The 19,475-nt window shown below is 41.0% G+C and overlaps 2 protein-coding genes and 1 long non-coding RNA gene across 3 annotated transcripts; 2 read left to right on the top strand and 1 right to left on the bottom strand.

Moving 5' to 3' along the window:
• Window positions 1-1,074: 1,074 nt before the first annotated feature.
• On the top strand, window positions 1,075-2,546 carry LOC311035301. The gene is made up of 3 exons (XR_014599692.1): window positions 1,075-1,353; window positions 2,085-2,192; window positions 2,401-2,546. It is a non-coding gene; the product is annotated as an uncharacterized lncRNA (long non-coding RNA).
• Window positions 2,547-2,587: 41 nt separating this feature from the next.
• Window positions 2,588-6,519, top strand: LOC311064108 (uncharacterized protein). Its single transcript, XM_084083861.1, has 8 exons — window positions 2,588-2,793; window positions 2,999-3,100; window positions 3,272-3,504; window positions 3,625-3,719; window positions 3,828-3,933; window positions 4,142-4,411; window positions 4,586-4,760; window positions 5,561-6,519. Exons 1-5 carry the CDS (start codon window positions 2,592-2,594, stop codon window positions 3,871-3,873), a joined length of 678 nt encoding a protein of 225 aa, XP_083939987.1. The 5' UTR covers window positions 2,588-2,591; the 3' UTR covers window positions 3,874-3,933; window positions 4,142-4,411; window positions 4,586-4,760; window positions 5,561-6,519.
• A 4,130-nt stretch (window positions 6,520-10,649) lies between these two features.
• LOC311064121 (uncharacterized protein) lies at window positions 10,650-19,157 on the bottom strand. The gene is made up of 6 exons (XM_084083885.1): window positions 19,151-19,157; window positions 18,372-18,404; window positions 17,126-17,326; window positions 14,537-14,613; window positions 13,532-13,575; window positions 10,650-11,285 (listed from the first exon to the last, which is right to left on the bottom strand). The coding sequence occupies exons 3-6, from the start codon at window positions 17,316-17,318 to the stop codon at window positions 11,219-11,221; spliced, it is 381 nt and encodes a 126-aa protein (XP_083940011.1). The 5' UTR covers window positions 17,319-17,326; window positions 18,372-18,404; window positions 19,151-19,157; the 3' UTR covers window positions 10,650-11,218.
• Between the last annotated feature and the right edge of the window lie 318 nt (window positions 19,158-19,475).

The following is a 19,475-nucleotide window of genomic DNA, read 5'->3' as shown; positions in this document are numbered from 1 at the left end:
GTTGAATAAGAGAAGATGGGTGGGGGCGGGGGGCAGAGGATTCAACTATAAAGCTGGTACCAGGAGTTAAATAAAGATTTTTTTAAAACAGGAACTATTTAATCACTTAATTTAAATGTATTATGATGTTAATGTTGTTGTTGTTTGGATATTCGAAAGTAGCTGATCAAAAAGCTCACAAAGCATTGCGATGTGACGTGTTGTGAGCTTAGCCAGAACCAGAACCACTGCCATAGTCCATATTCACACGGCGGCCATTTTGGAATTTAACATTGCGTTGCTGTGGCAACTGGGGTGGCATTTCATTGGCAATATGGCCGCTGTGTGGATATGGTCTATAAGGGTCTATTCCAGGGGTCTTCAACAGGGGGTCCTTAGAGCTACTATAGGGGGGTCCGCCAAATCTTTGTGTGATAGGATTTTTTTTTACATTAACCACTTGAACCCTATAATTCCTTTTCTGAGGGGAACATTAGCCGAAAATAGCAGATCTACAAGCTCTCAACGCCTCGCGCTTGAGAGCTTGTAGATCGGCTATTTTTTGGCAAAGAGGCTATATGTATAGAGGGGGAAAAAGCAGACAAAGTAAACCAAAAAAGTTTAATCTGAAACACAATTTTATACAATATAGAGGGGGTCCCTGCTTCATCTCTCTCTCAGCTAGGGGGTCCTTGGCCTGAAAACGTTGAAGACCCCTGTTCTATTCGGTTCTGTACACTCTCAGAGTTTATCTCAGGATTTCAGTGTATGCAGCTATTAAAGGTATCGTGATGTGTTTTTGGGCAAGTATAAGATTCTGTATATCTGGTTTAGGGCTGTTTCTCCTTTTGTTCATTGTAATTCTGAATATGTTGCTTTCTCTTACAGATCCTTCCAACCAAACTCTCCTAAACAAACAAACAAACAAACAAACAACCCAAAAGGCACTTTTAAGAGCCACTCTCTCTCTCTCTCGCACTCTCTCTCTCTCTCTCTCTCGCCCCCCCCCCCCCCCCCCCCCCCCCCCCACACCTTTCTCTTAGTGTGTGTGTGTGTGTGTGTGTGTGTGTGTGTGTGTGTGTGTGTGTGTGTGTTTACCCTTGTTTGTCTTATCATTGTCTTTGTCTGTTATTTGTTGTTACCCGTCACCATGAGTGATCCAAAAGCCATGGTTACGGAACTTGAAAGGAGTTTAAATGCCGCAAAAGCGGCAGCTGTGGCCAGAAGTCTAAATGCCTTGATTCCTCCAGAGTCACAATGGAGAGCACCACCAACTCCAGCGAAGAAGGCAAAGGCACCTGGACCAACCGTAAGGTGGAAAAAGAGAGACAGCAATAGAAATGTCATCCCTGCCAGGATCAACCAGAAATCAGGGTCAGTATTGTTATACCATTAACTCATTTAGACCTGAGGCCGATTATAAAATCCACTTTAAAATTTCAAAAGCTTTTGCGATCCACCCATCTGACCACTAAACCCGGCAGCCTATCTCAGCTGCCATGTTCAGTGGTCATATGTGTGGATCGCATACATTTTCAGAGCATGTGAAGTGTCCACTTGACTTTGGGCAAGACACTGAACCCCTAACTGCTCCTGATGAGCAGATTGGTGCCTTGCTTTGCCGTCTGTGTTGATGTGTGTGAATGTAATAAACATTGAAAATCACTGTGGATATAACAACATTTAACTTGATAAGGCTTCCTTTAAAAAAGATGTCCTGAGTGCCTTGCCAATGGACAGCTAGACATTTTTTTAAATCAACCTACAGCAATCATTCCTATTTGATTGCATATTCATAGGCGACTGAACTGTCCACGTTATGGTTTGGGAAAAGTCTAATAGTCCTCATGATAATAACCAGGCTGACACTAGTGTTACAGCAAATAGGATAGTGTAGTTATATAGTTAGTTATAGTTTTTACAATTCATGCATTTAGCAGATGCTCTTAATCCAGAGCGACGTGCCATTTTTGGCTGGTTGAAGACCAATCATGCTGCGGCATTCTAGACAATTTGGAAAGGCTTAAGTGCACATGCCAGGCCAGTGAGTAAATGTTGAGGAGAGAGTAAATGTTGATGACAGTGTTTTTTTTTTCCTGTTGTAGCTGGTCCAAGTCGGAAGGCTCATCCAGGTGGTTGTGGTCAGAAACCTGTTCCTCCCAACGATTTTCCTGACACTAATGCTGAGGTCTCCTTTGCTCCAAATGCCGTTGGTGTGTATTTCATTAGTGCAAAGCAATATGTTCATGATATATTCTAATAATCTGTCAATGAGTTTGAATGTTAATTATATGTTTGTATTGCACATTTACCAGAATAAATGTGCAACTAACCTTTTCACAGCCATTATTATACTTTTTATATTGTAAATGTAAAACATAACCTAATGTTGTTTTTCAATATCCCATACTATCTTAACAGAGCGTTTCATACAAGAGCTCCAGCACTCCCTGAGCGTTGCATCGGCTGACATCGAGGAAGCACCAACCCCAGCTCCTCTCCAGGCTTCCTCCGACTGGAGTACGCGGAACCACTCTCTTTTAGAGAGATGGCGGGCAGAGAGACCCTGGCTGATTAACCGTGTTGCAGCGAGGGCACATGTAGGCACACACATGTGCCAACAGTGTGCCATCAGTCCAGCTGCTGTCTGCTGTCATGGCTGTGAACCACGGCCATTCCTGTGTGCCGAATGTGACATCAAAACGCACACAGACACTAGAAACGTGATGCACAACAGGGATGCCATGAATGCAGGGTTCTTCCAGCCTTTGCCTCCAACCACCTGCATTGTAGATGAGGCTCATTGCCGTTGTGGTAAGTTCTTGTTTGTGAGTACACCATATCATATCCTCTCTGACTCATTAATCTCATTACTTTGACCACTAAACAATGCATTTTTTTGTCCTGTCTTACGGTCATGGAATCTTTTTAACCTTTCTCACTCTTCTTTCAGTCTCTTCAAGTGGTTCCAGCAATCGTAATGTTCTATTTCCTATTGGACACAAATGATCTTTTTCAGAGTGCTTTGTACCTGTGCGGATACCTGCAAATATCTGTGGTTGTGCATCGGAGGCATTGAGGGTCAACCCAGGAAAGGCTGTTGCTGTGATCACAATGGATGGTAAGGATTTTTTTTTTTTTTAAAGCATCTTAAAAATATATTTTTACTTGGTATTTTTACTTACCCACAAGGCTTGTCATAGGTGTATTTATGAAATCAAACGTATGCCTATTGACTAATTTATGCCATGCTAGGTTTTACATTACAGTGTGCGTGTCTTTGATTTTCTAGGGCGATATGATCTCAGCATGCCTGACCTGAGTTGCGAGTCATGCCAAGCCACTTGGACTGCTGGAGTGGACGATCTCATTTGCAGTAACTGCTGGCCTGCTACACTTAATTTCGCAACAGTTTATGCCACAGATATATTTTTCTCATTTGAGAAAATGAAGATGGCTGCACCAGGACTGTCCTGCCAGGCATTTTTAAGAATGCTTGATCAGCGAACTGTTCACTTTGGCCGTGTGAGTATTTAATTTAGTTAGCCAACAGTATATATTTTTTCTTTTTGTCATGTGCATTGAATTTGTTTCTTATTTATTGCCTGCCCATTATAAACTGTTGATATCCTTATTTTGAAATAGACAGGGAAGATCTCAACAGATGCCTTCCAGAAGAGCTACTTTCAGTGGGAAGTTGTACAGTTTGAGCCACATCGCTGTCTCGCCAATATCAGAAGGTAATGATATCAGTGATGTTCTTTAAGATTTTTAATATTACATGTGGCAGTATTTTACGTGTATGAGACAACATTTGTTTTCTTGTCTTTGATTCTTTGTCATTGTAGGCCGTTAAAGGTCTTCAAAGCCAACAGCAGAACCTGGAATCCCTAAAGGTGGAATTAGCAGTGTCAGAGAGCCAGTTGGAGGATTGGGTGAAGGAGTGGGCAGAAGGTGAGGAATTGATTATTGTTAATGCACATATTATTTGCTGACAGCTTTAAAAGTTATAAGTCAAAACTTAAAATCGAACGGGTAACCAGTGAAGACAGCTAAGATGGGGGTGATATGGTCACGTTACCTGGAGTTCACTGACATTGGGTTCCTAATCCTTGTGTCTTATACTGTGGTTTTGTACCCACCTATTTCCTCTCTTCTGCAGCACCAACAACTACTGCTGATGAGCCTGATGCCTTGGCCAATAGGATAGAGATGCTGGTGCTTGGGCTCAAAAGGAGGTCTCAGCGTCTGCATAAAGACACTGACGGAACAAAAGCTCGTGCCAGGATCCTTCGACAGATGAGGAAGGAGAAGGAGATCCTAGCTTCTGTTGTAGAACAGTACAACAGGTTGGTTCCTAGCGCAGAACACCTGAGCATGGAAACCATCATATCTGTTGATACAGCATGGCCATGGCAGCTTCATCACAGTGGTATGTACACTAGTCTGTTGACTGCTTCCAACAAATCTGACCCATAATTCCACATAATATACACACTTGCTTGTTGAGTTTGGGAGAGGCAACTTTGAGTGGTGTGTTTACAAGTGTCTAAGTGGCTAACACTGCTCATTTTCCCTGTGAATCTTTGTCATAAATGCATTCCAGATTCTGTCGATCTCAGAACAAAGAGACGGGCGTTATGACGTCATCATGGCAGGAAGGCGACTCACAGAGGAGAAGAAAATCCTGGTGACTGAGATGGAACATCACTGGAAAAGTCTTTCAGCGTATGACCATGACCTGAAGGAGCTGTCGTGCAGTTTTTCTTCTGGGCCAATGAGTATGTATTTGCAATAAATTATTTTTGTAACAACTGCTATGCATTCCATGTCTATAATTCATTATAAACATACTTCTAATATATTCTAATCTGCGTATAACACTGTATAATTATAATAATAAACACCCACAAAATAATCTTAATGCATTTTAACAGTTATCATAACACAAATAGCATTACATGATGACTTGGGGCTGATGCATATTCCACTTTTAGAGCCGAGTTTAAATCGGTTCGTTTCGGGTGTCACAACATCTCGGCAGCACCCTTCGAACCTCTGAATGACGTTGTTTGGACAGAGCCAAACCGATTTTAACTCTGCTCTAAAAGTGGAGTACGCATCGGCCCTTATAAGGTGACTTAAGGTCAAGTATTATAGGTCTCTATGATCTTGCATAGACAGTTATGACAGTATAATGGATTTTAACAAATATTATAATGCATTATAAGCGTGATTATAAAGCATTACTACTATGAGAATTAAGATGGGATTCTTAGGAAGTGTCATCATACAATGGTTTATGATTGCAGTTATGATTGCTTATAACTGTAACTATAGTTTTAGAAGCTTACTCCAATTAATTTTACATGGCCTTATACGTCATTATACAAATCTCTAATGTGTTATTGTTATTGTTATAAGGCATTATTCATGAGTGCTATACTTACAACTGTATAAGTATGTTTATAACACATTATAGGCATGGGATGCATAGCAAGTGTTACAATATTTCATGAATATAATACATACCACTGATGACTGTTACTAACACAGGTTTTGTCTTGTGTTCTACCCCAAGGCTCACCGTGGAAACTAAGTTTCGAGGGTCTGAAAGGACTGCAGTGCATAATCCTCCGTAAGCAGTGGGAAAACCGAAAAGGGATGATGCTGGCATGGGAACATTACATGCAAGTTGATGAACTGATGCAGAGAACGTCACCTTTTTGGACAACACAGATGATGCTGATGATGATGACAGTGACTCAGACATGTCTGAGGACGAATTGGAATAGGCAACCATTGCAGACCATTTCATTTGGCTCTCCTCTGGTCATGTCTATCTCGCTCTCTCTCAACCACTCCTACCTACAGGCCTTTTTTTACAGCCACACTGGACCACTTTGATGGACTACTTTCCCAATGTTGGATTACCACGATTTGTGTGGATTGTTCCCCTTTGCGGACTACTAAACTGCCCCTGGCAGGTAAATAAAACTTTCTGTCAGGTGGAGTTTGCTTTCAGGTTGCCCGACTGGGGACAGCAGGGCTGTGTTGTGTCAGATGGAGCATGGGGTAGGAGAAGGAGAGAGGAGGCCATTGACTCTGGCCCTCAGCAAGGAACACAATCCAACCATTTATGAAGAACGTATGAGGATGCAGAGAGCACGTCCCCTCTCCGCTGTTTGAGAGCGGACGCCAACGGAATCATCACAATATCTGCCTAAACACCTGAACGTGGCCAGAGCACTCTTTCTTCTGGTCTGTGGAATGTAAAATAAGAGCACTGTTTGCCTATAATGTGCTGTTCTCACTGTTGCTACACTTAAAAATATAAAATGGCAAGTGTGAACCCATAGTCATAGCTATGTATGTATTTTGCTTAAAGATTGAGGTATGACATTTGTTATCGCACAGCCCCAGAAAGTAAAAAATGAACGGTAATCAAAATGTTACGTATCATTCCATAATGACCTTTGGGAAAGTAGAACATGACCTGTCCTTGCCCGACAGGCAAATGCCTCTGACACCTTAGTGTCAACCCCTGAAATAAGATATATATTTCAAGAGCATGATATCATAGTAAACATAGAATGCGCAATCTGCGCATGCCTGGGGGAAAGGCGCGTTCGAAAATACAGCCCTGAGCGGCAGTGAGCGCACTGGCCAATACAAACTAATAGGCGAGTGTGCTCCGGTGCGTAATTTCCAAACGCACCCATAGGCTTACCCCCTCCTCTGCGCGGTCATATCCTCTCAATGTTTACAAACATGAAACCCGTCTATAGAACTGGAGTCCTGTGGGCCAAATGTGTAGTTTTCTTGTGGCCCTGGAACACATTCCATATACCCAAAATATATTTTGGATGGTTGGTTGTACAGGATGACAACGTTTTTTTGCTTTCCGTAACCGTTCACCAAAACTTGTTACATCAGCTTGCATGCTGACCACTGACCAGTGTTTTGTGCTATAGTACAAACGTATGTCGATTGCACAGTGTGTGCTGCAGGTAGGCCACTATATGACCATAATGGACATGGTTACATCCTGACTGCTTCATACATTTACGCATTTGATGTTTGAGAGGATAATGTCTGTGCCAGACCTTTTTAGTGCACAGGCTTAGAATTTGAGAAAATGGGAAGTATGCATTTGAATGTGTTCTGTGTGCGGGTCCCTTTGTGTCTTTGTGAGAACAGTAGCGGGGGCAGGTGAAATGCTTCTGAAGTGTTTGTATGTTTGTATGAATGGGTGAAGTGGTCCCTTTTCCTGTTAATACTTTTAACAGTACAGGCAGTACAGTACGTTTATGCTAATGTAATGACAAAAAAATTAAATAAAAAGGCCCAGGGGCTTCTTTTCCATTGTGCGAATGTGATCTGTGTTTTGCAGGGTACATGTTTGTATATATTGTATACTGTTTATTATTGATGGTACTTCTGGACCATATGAAGGTGTGATTCACACGGAAATGCTGTCTGATATATAGTTCTCTGCACCTTAATAAAAGGCAGTTAAACCTTCCTTGTTATTCCATTGCCTCCTCCTTATATTGGTCCTTCTGGAATGTATTCATCTCTATTGCTGTATCTGACAGTCCTTGTTGTGTATCTGTCATCTTGTAACTGCTGGCTGACTGTGCTGCCTCTGGGCAACTGACGTAATGATGTAACTGATGTAATGTGCCAATAACACTGATTCTGATTAAAAGATAGTTAAAGCTACTTATAGAACACCAGGAAATGCCTTTGTGTATTGTTTGTATTCTATGCAAGTAATACATTTTTCAGTAAATGTCCGTTGAATGTTCTTATGAAGCATTTTGTTCACAGAACATTTTTGTTCATACAAAACCGCAAGTCATGCTTTCATTCCCACTAGCTGAAGGACAAAATGTGTGGACATTCAAGGTGGAGAGTTGGGACATTTCTGGAGCACAATAAACATATTTTATGTGAATCATTGTAGACCAGCCTATTACCACATGATGCCAAAATATTACATTTAAAGGTGATTACTGGCTTTAGCTGGCAGTGGGAATATACTACAACAATACATTCCATGAATCTGTAATAGTACAGTGTAATAGTATAGTAGCACTCATAAGCAGATTATAATGCATTATAACTATGCTTATAAGACAGGGGTCTTATAAAGGGGCCCGGGACCCCTAGTGTGTCCTCAGAGTTACTCCAGGGGGTCCGGCAAATCTTTGTGATAGGATCTTTTTTTTTTACATTAATAACCTGAACCCTAGCATCTCTATTCTTATGAACATTAGCTGAAAATAGCAGATCTACATGCTCACAACGCCTCACGCTGCAAGGCGTTGTGAGCTTGTAGATCGGCTATTTTCGGCAAAGTGGTTTGGTGTCGAGGGCAAAAGAAGCAAATCAAGTACCAAGTATTGAATGTTTAAGTGGTTAAATGTATGAAATGAACCAAAAATATTAATTTACACAGCACTGATGATAGTCAATGAAGCTATCTATGAAATCTATGAAAACGTTTAATCTGCAACACAATTGTATGCAATGTATGGAGGTCCCTGCTTCATCTCTCTCTCAGCTAGGGGGTCCTTGGGATGAAAACGTTGAAGACCCCTGTTATAAGACATTATGCATAGCAAGTGTTACCAAGGTGGGTGTATATGAAAGTAATGAGTATCAGAAAGCTGGCCACATGGGGCCTGGGAATGTCAAAATACAGCTCTGTGTCAAACATGACACCAAGGTTAGTGTAATAGTGTAATAGTGTAGTAGTGTAATAGTGTAATAGACTAATAAAGTAATAGAGGGTATGGGGTGCGTGCTGGCTTAGCGGTCCAGGTGCATACCACATAGGCTCTGATGCCTGGCAGCGTGTCGCGGGTTGGAGTCCCGATCCTGGCGGCCTTTGCTGTGTGTCGCCCCCCATCTCTCTCCCCATTTCCTGTCAGCCTATACTGTCCTATCAATAAAGGCATAAAAGCCCAAAAACAAATAATTTTTAAAAAAGTAATAAAGGGTAGGCATCATATGCCACTCATCTACACTGAGTGCCAAAACATAAAGCATCATGAAGCATTGGAGTTTGGAAGAGCTCATTGGGAAACTCCTACTGACGCTGTATTTTGCCACTCAATAGACGTTCATGCATAACTTCCAGGTACAATGATGTCACAAGCATACCCTTGACCTGCACCTTAACCCTTAACCTCAGTAAGACTATGCCTAAACCTTACCATAACCCTAACCTCAGTACAACTAGGCCTGCCAAGGAGCCAATCAAGACACAGGTGAGGCGGGTCTATCCTATAACGTTGATGGGATCCATAATAACACATAGGACTGTGCCTGAAATAACCGATTCACACAAGCTCAAATGAGTAGCATCGGCAACCCGTTGTGATCTTGTAGATCGTCTATTGCCCTTTGAACAATGTTCAAAGGGCACCTGTGATGAGCAGGAACAACCCATAATATTTACAATGAAATATGTTTCTATGTAGGGCAAGGCCTTTCAAATTATGGATTTGCTGTTGACCTATGACAAAGTTTAATGTCCATCTCCTTCCAAGCTATGAGTCTAACAGTCATACATTCTCAGACCATTTCAGAGCCATCCTAGATAAAATCAGTCAAACAGATGTTTCAGGAATTATTTAGTAACCAAATGTGTTTGAGATATTGATGTGTGCCTTACTTACATAGTCATCCATTACAATTAGGAAAACTACATGTTGGAGCTGATACGTAGTTTAGGGTTAGGTTAGGGTTACCTAAGCCTAAGCCTCATTCCCCTGGCTAGCATGATGCAACTCCTTGCAACCAAACGGTTTCATGCAACTACTTGCAACTGCTCGCAACCATTATCCCCAATGGCAGTTCCAAGGAGTTGCATTGGTGTGACATGTCCATAAAACTGTTTAGTTGCAAGGAGTTGCATCGCAAATCATTGGTGTGGTTTGGGCTTTAAAATGACAATCATTTTACCTTTTATCAAAAAGGTCCGAACACCTCTCAGTCTGTTCCTTGTTTGTTTGTGGGCTATGATGCAAAACAAATCTGTCAAACAGGTCATTCTCTGTAACACTTGTTGAGGCATCTTCCTCTTCTCCAGGCTTCAAATCCTGGATCCCATTCAGTTTATTGTCTACACGTTAACCCCTCAGGAATATAGAAATAACATTGATTTTCATGCATGGCTAGCAGTCTACACACAAAAGAGGGTATGAGGAGTCAGTAGGAGTGAGGAGTTAGGAGGATTTTCCAAACAAGCGCTTCCAAACTCCAGCTTCATGATGCTTTGTTTTGCCACAGTCTAGATGAGTGGCATATGATGCATAGCCTCTTATAGATAACTATCATCATTGTCTGAACCATTAAGTTATTGGGTGTATGGCTTTAAATTCTCATTGTTTCCATGGTTGGCAAATGATGTATTATCAAAAGTGTGTATCTCCTTGCATCACCTTCATTTCATTTTGTAAAACATATGTTTTCTTGGATAATGAGTCTGAATAAACAACTGTCCATACAGTTGTATAGTCTATCTGCAGCTGACACTGTATTGCCTACTTACAGTATCTGGCTCATATCCAGTATATCTAGGATACATTCATTCATTGACAAAAGACAGTTAATATCACTGTTGATTGGTATAGATTGACATCTTGGAAGAAACAACATTCAAAGTGCAAAAGGCTTTTAATGACACCAAAGAAAGAAACAAAGAAAACATATTGCACAGAACAAAATAGGCAGTGGAAGAACTCACGTTTCACTTAAGTAAAAGAATCAATACAGCAATGTAGAAATATACTCTGTTAAATGTGACTTGAGTAATAGTGCAAAAGCATTGGCATGTATTCCAAAGTATTCCAAAACTAAAAGTGCTCATCTTGCAGAATGTCCCATTTCAAGTTTCCAAATGTAATATGAAAATAGCAGATCTACAAGACAGATCACAATGTGTCGCATCGCAACCCATTGTGAGCTTGTAGATCGACTATTTTCAAATGGCCGAAATAAGGCTGAAGTGGTTAATGTATGTTTTCTAATAATAAACAAAATCTCCAAAATAAATATTAACACAAAGTAAAAGTACAATATTGTCCTCTGAGATGTAGTGGTTTCAAAGTATGGCGTAGATGCTGGTTTTCCACCTCTGTCCAATCGGGTGAGACGAAGGCGGATACGGGGAGGGTTATCAGCTGGCAGCCATACTTTCATCGGACCGTACCCTTTAGGCGTGAGGTTACTGGTTGGCCCTGTCCTCTGGAAACTTCTTGGCTGGTTCCCATGTGTCTTCCCAGATTTTGTCACTGTAAAGTATAAATACATTATTTAGAGAAATTCATTTATCCCATGGGTCTTCAAAAGGGGCACTGGGACACCTTTTATTTTTATATTAACCACCTGAAACATTCTAAGAGAAGATCTACAACCTCACAATGCCTCGCACTGAGACGTGACGTGAGTTTGTAGATTATCAATTTTTGGTGACGAGATTTGGTGTCGAGGGGAAAAAGTGTTTGCATCAGTATCATGCAGCCCTAATGCACATGTATGTCTATTGCCTAATGCCTACATGTAAAAAAGATAAGACAAGAAGCATAGCGGCCAACATTCCACTTCTGGTAATTTCATTATTTTGATTTTGACTGATGTGAATTTAGATTAGTTCCTCATAAAACAATTTACTCTAGTACTGGTGACAGACAGTCCATATCTGAAGTCTGAAAGAGAAGTCATTAACAACATTAGTCGACTAACAGTCATTAATTACTAGAATCCAACAATGTGAATTTTGTAACCTTCCTGTACATTCAAGCTGTACAAGCAAATTACACAGAAGCTTCCAATTCAACTGCTGAGGCCGGTGGACTGCAGCTGCCAATCAAGCCCATACGCTGAGCTAGAGCTTTAATCGGGCCTAAATATGTGAGCCCAGCCCAACCCAGCCCGACAGAAACGATACATAATTGACAATTGGAGCCCAACACAGCCCGAAGCCTGACATTCTAAAGAAGTATAATTGTTGCATGCAGCCTTATATTTTTGTCATTACATATTGGTGATTCGAAGAACAGAGTCATTCTACCCTTTTCCAACTGTCTTTATATATAAACAAAAACCCAGCTTGTAGCAAGCACCGTCCTAATTAAGGAACAATAAACATCGGAGCCTCGCTGGAGAACACGGCTGACGGCCGCCGCTAAATCAGGCAACAGGTGTACAGGCTATTATAGCTACAAAGTTCACACGTCTATAATATTATTAGGATATACAAAAGTGACCGTGGATGGTTTCAACAATGTCCTCCGCTCCACTTGGGCACTGCATGCATGCAGACGCCACAGCGGCCACCGCCACATACACACACGCTCAACTGTTGCGCCACAGCACACACAGTCACACATGCTCAACTGTATCAAGTAGCTCATAACTCACAGCCACAGTTATGAGCGCAGCTTACATAGTCACAGAGACATCATGATACCGCGCTGCGCTTGCCTGCCTGATAAAAACAAGACCAGGAGACCTGGTTCTGCCAGACCTAAGCCGGACTTCACATAAGGTGCTTTTCGTTAGTGAGGGAGACGAAAGTCTCCCTCAAGACGAAAGTGAAGTCTCCCTCACTTTCGTCTTTCCGTCTTTCGCCTTTCATCTCAGAGAAATCAAGGTGCTTTTCCTTGACGTTAGGGAGGTAGACCAAATCAACATCAACATCAGTCAAGGAGGTACCCTGTTCTATCTCTCTTTTCCTCTTCCTCTTAATGGACTCCATCGGCAAGGTTTGCTAAATGAATCGAACTTTGTTCGATATACTGATAGGGGGAACCCTAATTTATGGATAATAAAATGTAATTGATCGATATTTCAGGATATTTGACATTGAAGGTCTAATTGAAATATTTGTCTTACGTTTTATATATACCATCTGTATTTATACTTGTAACATAATAGTGATGTCATGAGTAGTCTGTGCCTATTTATTCATGCAGATGAAACCTAACCACAACCCGACAAAGAAACCTAACCACAACCAGACATACCATGTAGTCTGTGCCTATTTATTCATGCAGAAGAAACATAACCACAACCAGACATACCATGTATGGACAAAATGGTGACAAAGGCTCGTGTAGGCCATACCTTTCAGATCTGGCAAAAAGTGACCCAACCCAATGCCCGACAAATACGTGACCAATTGGGCCCGGCCCAGCCCTCGCCGCGCAGACCCGTCGGCCTCGGGCTGAGATCTTAAGCTCTACGCTGAACAGCACACAGCTGCACACAGCAGAGAGTGAGGGAGAGAGATAAAAGCACCTGGAAGTTAGGTCGTCAGCTTTTCATTTTGCCTACTTTAACTGGACACGTTGTACCAGCGTACTTTGATGTGAAAATGTGGGCCATCGGCAGGTCTGCAACACCACACAGATGAGGTGTAACCTTCCTAAATAGTAAGGCAAATTTGAGAGGGAAGAAAGAATTGTGGGATCAACCAGAAACAACTGCCTCTGGTAGGGCAAATAGTGTCAATTGAATAATATCAAAAATGTCTTACCATGCAGGACAAGGCGCCCAATGCACCAACACTTCTTTGTTGCCCTAAAAAAACACACACACACACACACACACACACACACACACACACACACACACACACACACACACACACACACACACACACACACACACACACACACACACACACACACACACACACACACACACACACACACACAGTATAAGAAATCACTGGGTAAGGTATACCATTATTTTTAGTACCTTTGCTTGTCTCAGTCATGATCAGCCTTAAGACAAATATACAAATTAACATGGTTCTGTGGGGCCGACAGCCAAGTGGTTATGGGAAATACTACCGCCTGACACTGAGTCCCCAGGTTGATTCCTGGGCAGGTCAGACCTTTGCTCCAATACTCTCCCTGCTTCCTTTATCTATACACTGTGAGACTATTAGCCTTGGACGATGTCTATTAAATCGCCATCTGCACATCAAACCATTGTGATGTGCGATAGCATCAGGACTTTTTGGAGTCTAGAGCGGGTACAGAAACGGCCTCTCTTTGTGTAGAACTGGTTTGTGCAAATTACTGGTTAAAGTAGTCTGAACAGGATCTGAGCACTGAGCAGTAAAATGACCTCACAGTTCCTCACACTATTGAAAAGCAGAAAGCCTGGTGACGTGAAGTTAACTTACTGGAACAGTGGGTTGTTTTAATAAACCCTTGTAGGAACCCTGACCCCCTGACTGATTTGTCACATTTTTAGTGGCCACAACCCATAAATGCTCATCCCATAATTGCATCTTCACTACAAATGGGGAACCATTTAAATAGTAAATAAACATGCGTCCCAACGGTATAACAGTTATTGCCAAGAACCTTTGTTACAATAGAGCAATAATCGACCAAACAGAAATGTCCCCTATGTGTGTGTATGTAGCCTGTGTGTGTGTGTGTGTGTGTGTGTGTGTGTGTGTGTGTGTGTGTGTAGAGAGAGAGAGAGAGAGACACACACAGACAGATAGGGTTCTATATTTTTTTACCTCATTTGTCCTTCTCCCTGTTATCTCCTTATATGGGTAGACCTGGGACCTTTTCATCTGGGAACATTTCTTGTAAACTTGAAGGATGAAAAGACAAGTTCATTAAGCCATGATGCTTTGTAAATGTCAGCAGTATTTTACATCTATCTATACATTTTCTGAATCTCTATGCATCTGTGTTTATGCCCATAGCCAATCAGAGAGGGGCTGTTTATGCCCATAGCCCATCAGAGGGGAAAAGGGTGGTGTCTCCTAGCCTGGTATCCAGCCTGCTTCGCTACGTTCGGCGGACTTTTTTTTCTCTCTTCGCTTCTCAGTCTGGAACGCACCCCATTGACTCGTTTTGCAGAACTACACTGGAACTACATATGTTACGTTAGGCAACGTCGTTGCTGATTGGATGTTGTTCAAACGAATGACGAATCACAACGATCCCACTGTTTTTTTTGTCCCGCCCCGCACCACAGACCAATCAGAAGCCACGGCACGACTCGAAACGTTTGTCATGTCCCGCCTCCCTTGGAGATAGGAGGCATTCCAGACTGATAAGCGGAGAGAGAGAAAAAAGTCCGCCGAACGTAGCGAATCAGGCTGGATCCCAGGCTAGGTGTCTCCATGATTGGTCAAGCCTTCACGTGACATCATAATGTCTTACTATAAAACAATGACAATGTGGGGTAATGCTGTTAAGTTGTACAACTATGCCAGAGTCACAACAAGCAGCACAAGATAAACGCCTAGCTGTGGACAAAAATTGGGCAAATTAGCCAAATCTATGTGTCTTTAGTGATGCTGTAGTGATTGGGTGTAAAGGGAACAAGTACAAATCCATGGGGGACTCCAGTCAACAAAGTATATAGGGTTTAAGTGCCTAACCACTTAAAACCTATACTTAGTTTCTTGTGTTTTAGTACTGTTTTTCTGTTTGTTTTTTTATTTCAAGTATGTGTATCTGTCTTTTGAAAATGTTTTGTTCCAATAAAAATTGAGTTAAAAAAAAAAAAACCTATACTTAGTTGATTCCAAAGTGCTCTATACTAGGCCCCCTCCTGTTGCCACTCTACACTACAAATCTTCGCTGACAATAATTATAGTTTGGCTAATTTCAATGAATGTACACAACCCATTCAGACCGGGATAACCTATATGTTCTCTGGGAACACGTCTAAGTCATTCATTTCTGAAACTCTTAAAAGCCTCATTTATACTACAACATATGACATACTTGGATGCAGAAAATACCAGATCTGCAAGCTCACAAAAACAAATAAAATAAAAACATTTAAAAGCCAATGTGGATGACACTAACACATTCATTTATATTCACATAAAAACAAACATTTAACACAGAATAGCAATATACAGGACAGCCAAGTATATAAGTCCAGCAACTTGTCCTTTGCAGAAATATGCAGAATATGATTCAGCTATTGTGGCATGTGTCAGTAGAGGTTAAGAGATGGAGTACAGAGGACTGGTGAACAGCTTTGTCAGGTGGTGCAAACAGAACCACCTGTTACTAAAATTGCCAAATAAAGCAGATGGTGGTGCATTTTAGGAAGATGGTGGCTCCCCCATTGTCTCCCATTTCCATCGAGGGAGATGTGGAGGTAGTCCAGAGCATCTGGGCATGCAATTGGACAATAAACTTGACTGTACTGGGAACACAGATGTCCTATACAAGAAGGGCGGGGGGCAGATTTACTTCCTGAGGTGGCTCAGCTCCTTTGGTGTGTAGGACTCTGCTGAACATGTTCTATCAATCAGTAGTGGCCAGCGCAGTACTGTATGCGGCGGTATGTTGGAGGGGTAGTATCAAGGAAGGCGACAGCAGGAGGCTGAATCAAGCTGGTTCTGTCCTCGGTACCACTTTGGATACTGTGGCCATCATGGACAATCCCTCTCCTTCCCTACTACTGTGGCAGGGCAGAAAAGCTCCTTCAGCAACAGACTGTTACATGTAACAGTCAGTCCCAAGTTGCAAGAAGGAGCGCTATAGGAGATATTTTCTGCCTGCAGCAATAAGACTGTACAAGTCCTCATCTGGTTGGCTTGATCAGGCTGATTAGGATGGGGGATGTGGGATGCAAGCCATCGGACTCTTGAGTAGTGTTTGGTCTGTCTTCTTAATATTGTAGGTTGACGATGCTTAGATGCATATTTATTTATTATTCATTTTTTTTGTTTCATCTAATGTGTTTTTATTGATGTCTCTATGAGAGCTGCCTTTCCCCTCGGGGAAGAATAAAGTACCTATCTACCTAGCTAAGACCATGTAATAAGCTGACAGCTGGGGGGGGGGACACTATAAAGGCCACTGCACACAGGATGCGATTATTCACATGGAAAAAAGGCACCCTGTCTGAGCCAACCTAAAAATACTGTATTGAGTCCATAAATTAACATACCTTGAAGATGGTTGATATTTCTATATTATAAATTGTTTATATGATTGGTCTTATGTAATATTCTAATATTTTGAGATTTATTCATGAGCTGTATTGATATGATAATCATCAAGGTAAAAATATATATTTTCTTACAACTTTTACATGTTTTTTAGAAGGATCTATGTATAGTTTTACTTACTGCACATATTGTCCACTTGGCGAGACACATTCTTGTCTTTAACAATTCTTTTGGCCCACTCTGGGCCATACTTGAGTACTTTGGCAGCCACTGCTGGTTTTGATTGGAGAGAATAACATGTCCCACAGGACATCCTCCTGGCCTCCATATTGGCTTGGCATTTGGGACATGTCTTTTTCTTCGGTCGTGTCATTTTTGGAACTGTTGAGACAAAGAAAATAACCAGAATTTTACACAATGTATTTATTCATAATAATTGTAAGAATGTACAGAAGGAACCAAATACACTCTTCTGGCTGTGGCACCGTAAATGTTTAATGTCAAGGACCCCAAATTATATTAATTTGCTATTCAGAAATAGCAGATCGTCAAGCTCACAACATGTTGCATAGCAATGTGTTGTGAGCTTTTAGATCAGCTATTTAAGATAAAACCCTACAATAAAATTGGGTAAAGTGTTAATTCTCATTAAGTTAAAAACTTTTAATCCCTATCTAGATTGGATTTTGGGTAGTTCAAAACCAAAAAACAGGATTGGGAGCACTCTGATATCTGATGAGATCAGGAAAACCTACTCAAATCTGGATCAAAACAAAAAACAGGATTGGGATCAGTTTGATTAGAAAATAATAATAAATAAAATTAAAATAAATGCTGTTATTTGATTTGCTCATATAGCGTGCAACACCTACAGTACCATCAGCTCCCAGTACTTAACAGGTTGCAGAACAATGGCTGCACAAAACAAAACACTTTGTATGACAATGGGACTAAACTTGAAAGCAGGGTGTGTAGAACCAGTGGTGGATAAAGTACTCAAATGTTTTAATTAAAAACATATGTAAGTGAGAGTCTGGCATTCAAAACCTTTACAACTATTTTCAGAATGATGTAGCTTTCAAGTTTCTATCTATTTTCTTCACCAGGTTGATAAAAGCTACATCAATACATCTTCAACAGCACACCAAATGAGTTGAGTACAGTTGGTATTCATAGAGAATTATCCACGTGCATCCATTTGTAGCATTTACATTTCTGTGTTTCATTCAATCACTCAGAGTCAAATAGAAGTGTAGCTACTTATTTTGTAAGATAGCTTTAATAAAGAATAACTTAGTAGAATAGAGTGCTACATTTGTTTAGTTTGTCCAACACTGAACACACATTATTCCAATTTCTGTCATGTATTTGCTGTGAGTTAAAGATGTGTGGTTGTGTTATTGTGTTTTAAGTTGTTGGTACTCACTGGAACAAGGTGATGAATGACAAAGAAAGAAACCTGTAAAGGGGGGAGGGAAATGAAGATATAAATGCATAATACTTAAGATCAAATATTCCAGTGGCCACCAAATGGACCCTTACAGTTCTGTAACTAAACAATATAAGCACTGATTTTCAGGATCTCTTGGTCTTTATTGATTGATTGATTGATTGATTGATTGATGTACTTTATTTAGTAAGACATGAGAACAGTACATGGCAGTACATAACAGTACATGGAAGTACAAATTCGCAATACAAGGTCTACTAAACTGGATAGCTCAGTTAAGCACGTAGCTTGTTTATAAACAAACTTAGCACAGGGTATATGAAAAATGGCCAAACCCTTAAACCACAAGAAAGCACTATGGCTCAATAGGATCCTTTTGTATTCTATTCATAATAAAACATCCATTTGTACACTCAGAATGGGAAACACAAACAATGATTACATTTCGTTTTGCCTTTAGTGTTGTGCAAACAAACATGGCATATAGAATACATAACTAAACACAAATGAAGAGGGACACACACAAATAGCCGAGCTCATGTTGTTGTGTTTGTTTGTTATGGCTTGTTAGCTTAGGGATATGTCCACTGTAAAACAGTTTTAAACTTATACAGACCAACCAACTTGCTACTGTACACACCCTAACATGTTAGCAACAACCCTGTGTTGTGGTTCTATGATTTAGTGGTGGTGGGGGTGCAGATTTAACATGTGTTTCTATTAAATAAATGAAAAAGTAACAAGACTTCACTTACCGCGATGTAGTTGAAAAACAATGCAATGCATCATGGGAGGCATAGACGCACATATGCATACCAGTGTTGCCAGGTATGCTTATTATAATTTCCCCAAAAAATGAATTTGAAAATAGCAGATCTACAAGCTCACAACGCGTCGCATCACGACACGTTGTGAGCTTGTAGATCTACTATTTTCAAGCAGCTGACGTATATGTTTGAAGTGCTCATGAGTCATGTGGCCCATAGTTGCTTCTTTTGGGCTTGTTTTCCTAGACCAGTGGTTGCTTGTTTCTCTCACAAAATCTGGCAACACTGGTAATGACGTTTTTGCTGCACAACT

The sequence above is a fragment of the Gymnoscopelus microlampas genome, assembly GCF_963454915.1.
Source record: "Gymnoscopelus microlampas genome assembly, chromosome: 2".
NCBI lineage: Eukaryota > Metazoa > Chordata > Actinopteri > Myctophiformes > Myctophidae > Gymnoscopelus > Gymnoscopelus microlampas.
The sequence above is the reverse complement of the archived record's forward strand: the minus strand, read 5'-3'. Positions and strand labels throughout refer to the sequence as shown.

Bases quoted from the DNA above. Each gene is read 5' to 3' on its own strand.
- LOC311064108 (XM_084083861.1), top strand. From the start codon at position 2,592: ATGTGCCAACAGTGTGCCATCAGTCCAGCTGCTGTCTGCTGTCATGGC. The intron at 3,505-3,624 runs GTGAGTATTTAA...ATTTTGAAATAG, and splicing joins GAACTGTTCACTTTGGCCGT to ACAGGGAAGATCTCAACAGA. The intron at 3,720-3,827 runs GTAATGATATCA...TTGTCATTGTAG, and splicing joins TGTCTCGCCAATATCAGAAG to GCCGTTAAAGGTCTTCAAAG.
- LOC311064121 (XM_084083885.1), bottom strand. From the start codon at position 17,318: ATGACACGACCGAAGAAAAAGACATGTCCCAAATGCCAAGCCAATATG. The intron at 14,614-17,125 runs GTAAGTAAAACT...TCATCCTTCAAG, and splicing joins CCAAGTGGACAATATGTGCA to TTTACAAGAAATGTTCCCAG. The intron at 11,286-13,531 runs GTAAGACATTTT...TATACTTTACAG, and splicing joins TGGGCGCCTTGTCCTGCATG to TGACAAAATCTGGGAAGACA.